The sequence below is a fragment of the Rhinichthys klamathensis genome, unplaced genomic scaffold (assembly GCF_029890125.1).
Source record: "Rhinichthys klamathensis goyatoka isolate OS25496 unplaced genomic scaffold, OSU_Roscu_1.1 h1tg000172l_1, whole genome shotgun sequence".
In the NCBI taxonomy this organism is placed as follows: Eukaryota; Metazoa; Chordata; class Actinopteri; order Cypriniformes; family Leuciscidae; genus Rhinichthys; species Rhinichthys klamathensis.
Genome location: NW_026606702.1, coordinates 150,019 through 164,162, shown reverse-complemented (window position 1 = coordinate 164,162; position 14,144 = coordinate 150,019). Strand labels below are relative to the sequence as shown.

Below are 14,144 nucleotides of genomic sequence, written 5' to 3'. Positions count from 1 at the left end.
TGGATTTTTATCATTATATGATGTTTGTGTACAGGCACTGCCAACACACATTTCAGTACAATCAACTTGTAAAAGTGCATGTACCATTATATGACCCCTTTAAAAGAAAATCGTAAAAGAAAATTTGTAACAATGCAAATGTCTTCAACATCACTTTTGATCAATTTAATGCATCCTTGCTAAATAAAAATAGTCATACGGGCCTCTTTACGATAATTTTATAGTGGTTTTGCATCCTTTTTGAAGTTTGAAAGGGTCAGACCTCACTCATTGTAATTCCATGGAAAAGAGTACCAGCACAACAAATTCTCCTTTTGTATTCCATGGAAGAAATAAATTCATCAATTTTGGAATGACATGAGTGATTATTCCTTTAAATCACTTTACTTGTGGGGTCCGTTTGGCTGCCACAATATATGCACGTTGTTTTTTCTACGTAAAAACCTAAACTCAAACCAGCATCACCATCTAATAAGTTGAATTGTCTTCATTACTTGCTAGTACAGACAGGAAACAGAATTCACTTCTATTGACATGATGTTTTTTTTTTTTTTTTTTGAAATACTAAGTTATGAACACAAGGTGGAGACTGTCTCCACATCACATTCAGTCCAACTCAGCTCCTCTCCTGTCATCTCAGCTCTGATCCAGTGTGTTAGCAGATGACAACTCATGAAAGAGAGAAGAGCAGAAGGGCATCTCATTTCATGTGTTCTCTCTCTAAAACTCTGACTCCAACCACTCTATAGGGGGTGTGCGACGTGACAGTGACTGCGAGTGACTGATTAAGTGTGTGCATGAGTGTGTGCACATGTATATCTGCTTTCACACACACGCATTAGCGAGTAATCGTGACATTAAGGTGAAATGACAGGATGAGCTCATCAGCAGTGTTGTATCTGGGTCATCTTAAAACTGCCCTGTTCCCTGTCATCTCAAAACACATGGACAGACACGAACACACTCTACCCCCTGGCTACCTCACTTGAAAACGGTATATGGCAAAGATTCAGTAAAACATGTTTTCCGTCAAAGATGGTCGCATTTCTGTGGTGACACGTCTTTGTCAGATTGCCAGTAGTCTGTCATCATATTTTATTGTCAGAATTTCTTGCAGGTAATAAATGTACACAATTATGTGCTTTCCTTTAGATTACTTAGTTTAGTATTAAAGTTATTTAACACCGTGTCTACACCAGAGGTGAGCGGCCCGATGCAACGCGACAAAAGCAAATAGAACCCATAATACGAAATAAGAACCCATAATAATCAGTGATGCTGTCTACACTGGATCCAGCGCGACACAAAAAATCCCGACAGTGAACTGATGTCCCGTTTTATTTCTGATATACTTCAAGCACTCACGACACAAAGAACAATTTGCCTGCAATTTGCCGGGTACAAAGCGCTGTGTGAAAGGGGCTTTACTAATTGTCTGAGTCCAATATCCAGGAGTATATGATCATATGATGCCGGTTTTTGCCAAATCATTCACCGCTCTGGTTAGTCCAACAGTACACTGAACTGAGAACAGTCTTTCGGGCATGTCCAACATGTTTCTGTTTCTGACTATTGGGTGCTTTAATAATAGAGTTGTGTATACGTGACATCATTGTGTGGTTATGTAAACAAACTGGTGAATTGTTTTTTAACCAGTTTATTGAAACGAAATGTCAGAAAAAAACAGTTTGCGGAAAAGAATCGAACTTCCAATCTCTAGGTGTTAGGCAACAATCATTTATATTCTTGCTTCTCTAATGTGTAAAGTAAGCCAATAGAGTATGGCGTTAATGAATAGTCATCGTAGCAATATCACATACTCCCTCAATCCTATATATCAGTGTTTTTCAATCCTGTAACAAAGTCCCTTCCAATACTGCACATTTTGAATGTCTCCTTTAATTGACAAATTCAGTTCAGCTACTATAGCTAATGAGTTGAATAATGTACATTAGGCTTTGTTCAGACAGGCAGAATTTTTTTTGGCACATCCATTTAGTTATTTAGCAAGAATCCATTGAAGACACAGTATGTAAGTTTCACAGCTAGAGGTCGCTTATTCAAAACAATAACAAAGGCATAGATTGATGCCGTGAATGAGCGTGGATTCATGGGAGTTGTCGTCTTCACTTCCACAGCAGAAGGAAAGTAATCTGAAGGGACTCAGGCAAAAATCCTTTTCATAGACGAGCTAATTTATTAAAGTTTTATTAACATTACTGTGGTATGAAGCAGGGCGGGGCCGAGAGCCGTGGGACTGGAACGAGGCCAGTGGAGCGAATGCTAATGAGAGGTACCTGCGCGAGTCGCGACACACCGGTCTCGAGTCCCATGGAGGAGCTCCGGAACAGTCGGCCGCTGCCGCTCCTTTCGCTTGGTTGTTAATGTTTATTTTACAATTAATGTTATGTATAATGTTTGCCGGTTTGGTTCTTCTTCCCTAAACTTGAACTTTGTTACGGTTACGTTTGATCACTTAAAATGACATTATTTTATTTCATTCTAATGAAACAGCCACAAGTGCTGAATTAATACTCAAACAGGTCACTTTATTTGACAAATTAAAATTGTGGGGTAACCCAACTCTATTTTACTTGGTCAAAACAATCATATCTGTCGCGCGTTGACAATGTGAGACGTGTTTTCGATCGCTCCCGGAGAAGGTAACAGATTTGCTTATGTATTGAACAGCACAATCACTTTTTTGTTGTTATATAACTTAAAACTAACTTCCTTAACCCTAGTACTACTCTTACACTGATTATAAGTGTAAATATGACGTCATCTCGGTCAAAAGGCGACGCGAGTAAAGGAGGCCGCAGCAAAGTCCCGCTCTCCTCAGGCGACGCTAACGGGTCCACGGTGAATGTGTGCCCCGCGGATGACTCACCCGGGACTGTCACTTGTCTTCAGTCAATGTTGGATTCTGTTAAGAATGAGATCTGTCAGAAAATTGACTCATTATCTACTGATTTACGCTCTGAGATTACTACAGTGCGATCAGACGTTAAAGCAGTGGTTCTCAACCTCTCCTGCAGGGACCCCCTGACACACCATGTTTCTGTTTTAACCCTGAAATGGCACACCTGATTCAATTAATTGAAGGCTTAATGAGTAGTTGACTAATTGATCAATTAACTAATTCCTACTTCCTACTCTAATAATGACTCATTAAGCCTTTAATTAATTGAATCAGGTGTGCCATTTCAGGGTTAAAACAGAAACATGGTGTGTCAGGGGGTCCCTGCAGGAGAGGTTGAGAACCACTGCGTTAAAGGCTGGATGGAACCTTTACAACAGATGGTCGAAGCCAACACTAGTACAATAAAAGAACTGGAGCGATCTTCGTCTGATCATAGCGATCGCCTGACGGAACTTGAGAATTTGATAACGTCACTCAGTGATCGAGTAACTCGTCTGGATGCTAAATGCGAGGATTTGGAGGGGCGTTCCAGGAGAAACAATCTTCGTCTGGTGGGTCTTCCCGAGGGCTGCGAGGGCTCGCGTCCTTCTGAATATGTGGCCCAATTTTTGCAGGAGATTTTGCAACTCCAGGATAAACCCTTGCTGGATCGTGCACATCGTACGCTCCGTGAAAAACCAAAAAAAGGGGAACCTCCACACCCTCTTATCATCAGAGTGCATTACTTTCATGTGCGTACTGAGATTCTTCAAAGGGCTGCGGACCTCTCCCCTCTCAATTACAACGGAAAAAGGCTGTCCATTTTTGCGGACTACACTCTTGCTGTGGCTAAGAAGCGGGCTTCATTCAGAGATGTTAAACGCGTTCTCCATTCATGCCCTGGAGTCAAGTTTGGCTTGCTTTTCCCTGCGGTGCTGAGGATCACGTTACCTGATGGAGTTTCGCACAAGTTTACGGAACCATCTGCTGCACTAAAATTTGTTCGCAGTAATGTGAAGCCTGCGGATGCTACAGGTAATGATACATAATTATCAGATGGGGCAAAAGTATTGGCCTGAGCAACATGAATGGATATTATTATGTTTATTTATGTCATTGGCTGGCCCGTCATTATTGAGAACTCGTGACTGCAAAGTGTACCATTAGGAGTTAACGTACACCTTAGTTTAGCATCATGGTCCCTCTACTATCATCATTTTGGACTATCCTATGCTGATGTATGGGGCTGGATACGATTTAATATCTGCTGTTCTGTTCACTGATATTTTTTATTTTTTCATACCTTAAAATACTGTTCCCTTTTTCGAAGCAACATTAGGCGAGTTGTGTTAGTTAGCGCTAGTGTTGTCAGAGTGTCTATATAAGGGTTAATGTTAAGGAGGGTTATATCTGTGTCTCGTTTGGGGAGATGCTTTTTCCTTTTTTTTTTTTTTTTTTCGTGTGTGCCGCCTACAGTGTTTTGCCAGAGTTTTTTATTTTTTATTCTTTATCAACATTACTTGTACACTTGATCTAATACTTTCCCTTTAAACATGTCACAGTCTAAGACAGGGTACAGAGCAGGAGGTAACAATTTAAGGTTTGTTAGTTGGAACTGCAAAGGAGTAAACGAACCAGTCAAACGTAGTAAGGTGCTACATCATCTTCATCACTTGGGAGCACATATTGTTTATCTCCAAGAGACTCATCTCAAAACGAAAGACCATCAGCTATTAAAAAGAAGATGGGTAGGTCAAGTTTATCATTCCGCATTTCAGGGTAAAGCCAGAGGGACAGCAATCCTTATACATAAATCAGTGCCCTTTGTATGTTTAGATGTTAAAACGGATCCTAATGGCAGATTTGTCATCGTCTCAGGGAGAATTGGTAACACTGCACTTCTTTTAGTTAACATTTACGCCCCTAATTGGGATGACGACAAATTCTTTAGACGTTTATTTTCCTCATTGCCAGACACTTCTTCATATTCTATTATTTTGGGAGGGGACTTCAACTGTTGGCTTAATCCTGACCTTGATCGTTCTTCTCTCAGACGTAATTCACCCTCAAAATCTGCTCGGGTAATTCAGTCTTTTATGGAAGAATTTGCAGTTTCTGACCCATGGCGTTTCTTTAATCCATGTGGTAAAGCATTTTCTTTCTTTTCCCATGTTCATCAAACATTTACACGCATTGATTATTTTTTAATAGATAATAGACTTATCCAATCAGTGGAATCGTGCAACTATGGTGCTATTGTAATATCGGACCATGCACCAATTACCATGAATATTTACGTTGAGGGGCTCAATGGTACGCGCCCACCGTGGCGATTCAACACCCGCATGCTTTCAGATAACAGTTTTGTGGAATTTGTCTCCCATCGAATAGATTTTTTCATATCCACAAATAGCAGTCCGGAGATATCTGCATCTCTTTTTTGGGAAGCCCTGAAGGCATTTCTTAGGGGAGAAATCATTTCATATACTTCCCATAAGGCAAGGTTAAACAAAAAGAGGCGTTCCGAGATAACGCAGAAAATAACTAAATTAGATAATACATATGCTGTTTCCCCATCTCCAGATATTTATAAGGAACGCCAATCGTTACAGGCAGAGTTCGATATACTCTCAACAAGTTATGTAGAGAATTTACTGCTCAGAACTAGGTCTAGGTATTATGAAGAGGGAGACAAAGCGGGTCGACTGCTGGGTCTTCAACTGCGGCAGGAATCAATCTCCCACCTTATTCCCCAGATTAAAACACCTTCAGGGACAACAACAGATCCCATAATAATTAACAATCATTTTAAAGATTATTATACTTCCCTTTATACATCTGAGCAAACTGCCAACCTTTCTGACTTTGATAATTTTTTTAGTACCCTCAGTATCCCTACAGTTGATTCTAATTTTGTTGATCAGCTGGAAGTACCCATCACTATAGATGAACTTACTAAAGCGGCTTCCTCTATGCAAACTGGCAAATGTCCTGGACCGGATGGGTATCCAGTAGAATTTTATAAGAAGTTTTTGAACAAATTGGCTCCCATATTATTAGACATGTACAACGAATCATTTAATTTATCAAAACTCCCTCAAACCCTTAGTCAGGCCTCGATCTCCCTGATCCTAAAGGGAGGTAAAGATCCTCTGGACTGCTCTTCATATCGTCTTATTAGTTTACTTAATGTTGATTTTAAACTTCTATCAAAATTATTGGCGATGCGTCTGGAATCTATATTGCCTTCAATCATATCTTCAAACCAGACTGGCTTTATTAAGGGTAGACATTCCTTTTTTAATATTAGGCGATTATGTAATGTTGTTTATAACTCCTCACCCCATTCTATCCCAGAAGCTGTCCTGTCATTAGATGCTGAGAAAGCATTTGACCGGGTAGAATGGGGGTATCTTTTCTATACATTAAAGAAATTTGGTTTTGGTGAAAATTTTATTTCATGGGTGAAGTTGCTGTATTCTGCTCCCCAGGCCTCAGTTAGGACTAATAATATTCGTTCAGAATACTTTAATCTTTACCGTTCCACCCGCCAAGGATGCCCTTTAAGCCCACTTCTTTTTGCTATTGCCATTGAGCCTCTTTCCGTTGCTTTAAAATCTGACCCATTAATAAAAGGAATAACACGATTAGGTATTGAACAGAAGGTCTCATTGTACGCAGACGATCTTCTTCTTTATATCTCAGATTTTTCAGGGTCAATACCTGCGGTTCTTAATTTAAAATTATTTGGTTTTATTTCTGGTTACAAGCTAAATTTAGGCAAAAGTGAAATTTTCCCATTGAATGCAGTGGCTAAAAAATACCCTTTACAACATACTTTACCATTTAAAATTGCACAGTGCAATTTTAAATATCTCGGGGTCTGTATAACCAATAGATTTCAAGATCTTTTTAAATTTAATTTTGATAATCTACTGCTTCAGGTTCAGAAAGACTTTGAACGATGGTCGGTACTTCCTATATCCGTAGCTGGTAGAATTAACTCTGTTAAAATGAATACCCTCCCAAAGTTTATGTATTTGTTTCAGTGCATTCCCATTTTTCTCCCTCAAGCCTTTTTTCAGAGAATAGACAGGTTAGTCTCAGAGTTTATTTGGAATAAAAAGACTGCTAGAATTAGCAAAGCACTTCTTCAACGACCCAAATCTCTTGGGGGTATGGGCTTACCCAACTTTAGACACTATTACTGGGCAGCTAATTTCAGGGTCTTTCAGTACTGGTTAAACCAGGTCAAATTGCAGTGCTCACCTGTGTGGCTTGCCATGGAAGCAATGTCATGTGTTCCTACTACTTTAACTGCCCTGTTATACTCCCCTATTAACAGTTCCTTTTCTCCCTTGCGATTCCCACAAAAAATGTAATTGTAAAAACTTCACTGCGAATCTGGAGACAGTTTAGGCTGTATTATGGATTACAAACATTCTCTATGTCTGCCCCTATAGCGTCAAACTTTGCTTTTCCACCATCAATGATGGACAAGACTTTTTCCCAGTGGGCAACATATGGCCTAGGGCTGGGCGATAAAACGATAACGATATGTATCGCGATAGACACGTGATCGATATCAATAAAAAATGTGTTCGATAAAACGTTCGATATTTTTTTCTTCGTCGGAAGAAACCAAAGATTGCGAAGCAAGTTTGGTTGCATTAACAAAGGCACTCGCGTGTGACACGCTAACAGGCAATCATGTAACGTGTCAGTTTGGTTGCGCCATATCATTGTCTCGTGCTGCTGGGTTCCTCTTCAGTAACCGGCGATTGATAAGCAGAAAATGAGTGCCCTTCATCTGCATGCCATGCAGGCTAGAATTGCGAAACATTATTGGATAATTCGCTCTATTCGCGTTTGATGTGAACACAGCATAATGAACAGGCTGCGATGTCAAGATTGCAATGCTGGAGCGTGTGTGTGTGTGTGTGTGTGTGTGTGCGCGCGCGCGAGAGAGAGAGAGAGAGGCACGAGAGAGACAGACACGCGGGCGCGATCGAACAGTGGAGACATAAAAACATACAGGACATCATTCAGTCTGCAAAGTGTTTACTTATATTTGTGTAGGCCTATACTCGCAATAAAACACAACATTGTGCTTTTGTCACACTGTATTTCTTGTCAAACTGTAACCTACAACTGTCACACACCGTTTTAAAAGCAAAACATATTTATCCAACCCCTTTTTAAAACAGCCTGTGTGTTCCATCTTTTGGACATTCATCATATCGCATTGGTTTTAATTTCTTGTCCTCATAGCACTAATCTGTTTATTTTTAAGTTACACATTGATTAAAAAAGAAAATGAAATGTGTTGGTAGTATTATTTTATACGGAAATCAATTATTTATAATTCTGATGAGAATAAAGTTAGGGTTAATTAAAATTAAGGAAAACAAATATATTGATCTGAAATATAGCAAATTAATTTTAAATTCATTCAGGTACAATTACCAAACATATCTCATATCTATCTTTTTATTAGTTTAATTAATAAACCAATTATATAAAACTATTATCAGTGCACTATAAATAAACTGGTTCTATGCCTTTATTAATAAAACTTATTTAAAAAATACAAGGCTTAAGACATTTATAAAAATGCCTTCTATATTTCGGTTTTGCTTTTCAATCCATTTTACCGAAATCGTACCGAACCGTGATGTCTGAACCGAACCGTGACTTCTGTGTACCGTTCCACCCCTAGTATTGTCGTCATAATATGAATTACGTTAAGCTATGGTAAAAGTGGTACCGCCAGACCACGAGATCGGCTGAATGGTTTCCTAAACGGTAAACAAACATTTGTTTTACTCGAGGGGAGGTGGAAAATGAGCTTAATTCCCCAAATGGTGGAATATCCCTGTAACGTTAGGCTTATCGTTAGCCGAGTGCTCTGCCCTGACTTCTTATGATACAGTGCATGTGTAAGATACAAACTTCCTGGTTGGCAGAAAAATACTTTTGATAAGTATGCTGATTTTTAAGTCACGCTCAGAAATGTGTCATTTGCATATTAAAAATCACAAAACAAATCAAGCAGGGGGCACGTACGATCACAAACCCCCCTCACCCACGTCCCACCGCGCCACTGTCACCTTTTTTACTCTGAGGAGTTTGCAGGTCTGATTGTGAATTTAGACTTATGTTTACATTTTTAATTATTTGAGTTTTCCATGGTTGTGTTGACATTTCTGTCTTGGGATTGTAATCAGAGGAAGGTTAAGTTAAAAAAAAAAAAAGTTTAATTGTAATATATTTTTTCTCCTGGTCCTTATTTTAAATGGGTCATAAAAAAATCAATAATTATCGATATCGACCGATATGAAACACTGATATCGTGATACAGTTTTCAGCCATATCGCCCAGTCCTAATATGGCCTATCAATGTTTAAAGATTTATATATAGATGATGTTTTTGCATCCTTTCAACAGCTTGTGGATACGTTTTCATTGCCCAGAAACAATTTTTTCCGATTCTTGCAGGCTCGCAGTTTTATCCGTAATATGCACCCTCAATTTCCTAGTCTCCCCACTCCCACTTCTATAGATTTACTCCTTGAGCCAATATCTATTGGGAAAGGGATGATTTCTTTTTTTTATGACAAAATATGTTCTCTACATAGAAGCTCACTGGCATCTATAAAAACTCAGTGGGAGGAAGACTTATCAGAAGATATTTCAGATGAACTGGGAGAGTATTTTATACAGGGTGCATTCCTCATCTGTGTGTGCTAAACATGGATGGATCCAATGCAAAATACTTCATCGTACTCATTGGACTAAGGTCAAACTCTCTAAAATTTATTCTGACATTGATCCTATCTGTGACCGTTGTCGTCAGGCTCCTGCATCCTTGGCACATATGTTTTGGTTCTGCCCAGCCCTACATGGATATTGGACTGATATATTTGAGACAATGTCGAAGGTAGTTGAGACAGCAATTGAACCTGTGGCTATAACAGCACTGTTTGGTACACTTTCTTTGCCTGTTCACTGTTCACACTACAAGGCGGATTTTGTGGCATTTGTGTCCCTCCTGGCCAGACGTCGGATTTTACTGCATTGGAAATCATCTGCTCCACCTACTCACTCCTTGTGGATTAAAGACGTTTTTCACTTTATTAAACTGGAAAAAATCAGATACTTACTGAGGGGCTCTTTCAAGAACTTTTACAAAATGTGGGGCTCTCTCCTTGCATATATGGAAACATACAATCCCTGCATTCTGGAAAATAGTTAATAATTGTACTCTCTACTGTAATAACACTTATAATTCAATAATGTGGTTAAATATTTACCTTGGTTGGCACTTTTTTTTTTTTTGGGGGGGGGGGGGGGGGGGGGGGGGGGGGCGGGGTGAGGGGTAATTTTTGCATATTTGGTACTTTATTAGGTACTTTGAACATTCTTATTTGGGGTCAACAATTATTCCCTTTATATTAGGTAGGGCCTGGATCCCTGCCTATCCTCTGATCCTACCCCTTTTTTTTCCCTTTACTACATGTTAAATTGCACAACTTTATTGTGGAATGTTTGGAATTTTGTAATATGTGGAAAAAACTATAAATAAAGTGAGGAAAAAAAACAAAACAAAAAAACAATCATACTAAAAATACATTTGAGTGTGTTGAAAGTTATGTTAATGTTACTGGCTGGTATGAGACACTTGATGCACACTGCAGTAAGCTAGATCATATTAATAAAAGCTGGATTACTGGCATGCAATTCATTTTAAAACATTGTATGGTGGAGAAAATGCTATATTACAGTTACAAATAAAGCTCTTTCTGATTATGCTCTTTTAGCAACTTGACAAAATAGTGTTGTCTGATTACTTTTTGGGTACAAATATGTTACTAGGAGTAAATCAAGAAAACAAGAGATTCAAACAATAAAACTAACCGTGCTGAACTATATAACAATGATTATTTTTTTGTCTAAGTATCCAAACATTTGCTCAGCTGTCTAATATATAACGTAATATATTAAAGCGTCTTTGGTGTTTCCATGGTTTCTACGGAAGTAAAACTGGAAATCGAGGGTAATACGTCGCGGATATGACATCATTGATAGGTGTCAATGACACGTGTTGTTACACTGGTTAAAATAGCTGATTCTCCGGATTTAAACTGTTGGAAACATTTGGGATAATGTAAGTATACAAGTCAACAAAATATATAACATTGTTCTAGTGGTTTTTGGATATTTTAGTCAAAAAATCGTATATATTGTGCCTTTAAATTGAACAAAAGTGAAGTAAAAACATTTACATTCCTACAAAAAATGTCTATTTCAAACTTTCTTTGATGAACTTTCTATTTATCAAAGAATCCTGAAAAAAAAATGTATCATGGTTTCCATAAAAAAATTAAACAGCACGACTGTTTTCGACATTAATAAGAAATGTTTCTTGAGCACCAAATCAGCAAATTAGAATGATTTCTGAAGAGTGAAGCAATGATGATGAAAATTCAGCTTTGCCATCACATTTTACTGTATTTTTGATCAACTAAATGCAGCCTTAGGGAGCACAAGAGACTTCTTTCAAAAACATTTTAAAAAAATCATACCAACCCCAAACTTTTGAACGGTAGTGTAGATGTAAATAAGGTCAAGATATGGTTGGGAAACAATGGCACGGAACACTATTTTTTACTATCATCAATAACCACACCAGCTTGGCTAAAAATGGTGGTAATATTGCATTTGATAGAACATTTCTATTGCTGTCTTACCCTGAAGAACTCTTTAGTGGAACCGGAGTCGAGCGTTCCGTAGGCGATCTCAGTCTGCTTGGCCAGGTCTTCTGCGCCCTCTATAGGCGAGACCATCCTTTCCACAGTCAGGAAAGCAGCCAGATTGGCAGTGTAGGATGAAATGATGATCAGAGTGAAGAACCACCACACACCTCCAACAATACGGCCAGACAGAGACCTGAGAGAGAGAGGGAGTGAGGGAGAGAGACAGAGAGACAATAGGAGAGCAAACAAATCCCCTGTGAAAGGTTAACAATTAATACAAACATATTAAAGCTATTACTGCTGATAAATGATGCAAAAGTCTTCAAGCTACGGGCAAAAAAATCACTCAAAGTACAATTGAAGCTTCTGTTTGGGCAGGTCTCTCTAATAAAGGGCCGGAAGAAAGATGAGGATGAGAACAGGGTCACAAAGATCACCTCAAGAATGAAAGACAAATCCAAGAGGAATTTGGTGAGTAAGATGGACAGGAAAATCAAATGACTGAATAGAAGAACGATGGAATGAGTGAAGAGGGCTGACAATCCTCCACTGAAACAGTTTATAAACACCAAACTGCTGACAGTAAAATAGAGACATGCAGCAAAAACACGGTAGCCCTCCAAGAAAGAGAGAAAGAGAGTGAAAGAGAAAATCTGTACATTTTACAGTCAACACACGGTGAATATAAATTATTTTAGTTGGTGTCCAGCATCACTTAAAGCAATGGTTCTCAAATCTTGTTTACTTACAACATGAAAATGAGTAAATAACTGAATTTTCATTTTTTGGCTGAACTAACCCTTTATCATTGCGTCTGCAAAGCAGTATCATTTGTTTATTTTTTCATTTATTTCTGGATATCATAAAAGACATTTCCTGTTTTATTTAATAGATTTTTTCCAACTTTTTTCATTAAGGACAAACTTTTCATAATTCAGCAAACATCCTTGCTTTCGTTTTATTTCACACGTCATCATTATATCATTTCAGAAGGAACAATGGTCATATAGGTTGCGTGAAACATGCTGGATCATTATCCAAAACATGCAGTTTTCATTTTGTGTTTTCTTTAAGAATTTAACATTTTATTATTTAACAGCAGGCGTTTGAATAAAAACTTTATAATGCAAACATGACATTGGTTGATGTGCATTAAATTGTTTGTTGTTTTTCCTCATTTTTAAGTTGCTTTGTACAAAAGCATCTGTTAAATGATTATATGTCATTATAAGTGCCAAAACTTGGCAGCAATACTGACAGATATATTATTGGCTGAATGTGGAGCGAACATTTCTTTAGTTCCAAAGAGTAGTGAAAAAAGAGAGAACCACCGATTTAACACAAGCTGTATTTCAAAAGAGGAAAGGTGGAGAAAGACAAGAACAGTTGTAGTGACAATATTGTGACTGATGAGTGTTTGAGTGAATGAATGAAGTGACACGATGATTGAATGAATAAATGGTTAAGAGATAAGCTTTAGCTTATTGACAAGTGAAACACCCCAAGTAAAATAACATATATGCACCATGATAGACGAGACGACCATAAAATGCAAAGATGAGGGGAGAGAGAAAGATGCGGATGGAGAGACAAGAACGGGCTAAATAATACACCAACCTTGGCGAGATATCGCATCCTTGCTGCATGAAAGCTCCAAGAGAGAACCAGAGACTGTTAAAGATGCCAAAGTCGTTGGGCGGGTCAGGTGGCGTCTGCGGATCCTTCGCCTCTTCATTCTCGTCCAGGTGCCATTCGTATGGACTGAAACGACTCACCAGGAAGAGAACCACGCTCACACCGATATATGCAAACACGATACACATCCAGATCTCATACGCCAATGGGTCTAGGAAGGAGAAGACTCCCGGTTTGGACTTCTGTGGTTTCTTGATCATGATGGAAATGCCCAGACTCATGAAGGGCTTGGAGAAATCTATCACCTCCTCCCGGACAAGGGTTATAGTGAGAGGAGCCACAGCTATATCTGCCCTCTGGAAACATGGAACACAGTAACTCTCAGTTCATAGTATGAGAAAAACAATGTCATGGTGTGATCATGGAAATGTGATTAGATAGTTTAACATTTTCAAAGTCTAATGACAATAAAAATGCAGAATTGAGGAGTGAACCAGTTGTTTCAGTACCAACAACACTTTTACAAGGTTCATAACAGCAAGAAATGGAGAACCTTTGGTTCACTCTTTACATTTAACTGAATGTTGTAACTGTATGTAGCAGAATGTTACCATGTACTTCTGTCCCATAATGCCTTCTTGTCTCCATCTGCTTATGAATGCAACTCAGAACTCAATTTAAAATTCAACAATAGAGCTAAATAGAAATTCATAATAACATTGTGTGTAAGGATGCGCTCAATTCTGGCCAAAACAGAGAAGCCAGGAATTATTCTCATGACATGGACACAAAATTGTTTACGATAAATGCCTGACAATATAAAAATATCCAATATTTGTCAATATATACAT

At 38.4% G+C, this 14,144-nt stretch overlaps 1 protein-coding gene across 4 annotated transcripts in view; it reads right to left on the bottom strand.

Moving 5' to 3' along the window:
- gria3a (glutamate receptor, ionotropic, AMPA 3a) overlaps positions 1–14,144 on the bottom strand; it is a 53,469-nt gene that overhangs the window by 14,591 nt on the left and 24,734 nt on the right. For all 4 annotated transcript variants that reach the window (XM_056260014.1, XM_056260015.1, XM_056260013.1 and 1 more), the window contains exons 11-12: positions 13,276–13,649; positions 11,653–11,851 (exon numbers count right to left, since the gene is read on the bottom strand). In XM_056260014.1, the coding sequence (XP_056115989.1) occupies positions 11,653–11,851; positions 13,276–13,649 (573 nt within the window). The remainder of the gene's footprint in view (positions 1–11,652; positions 11,852–13,275; positions 13,650–14,144) is intronic.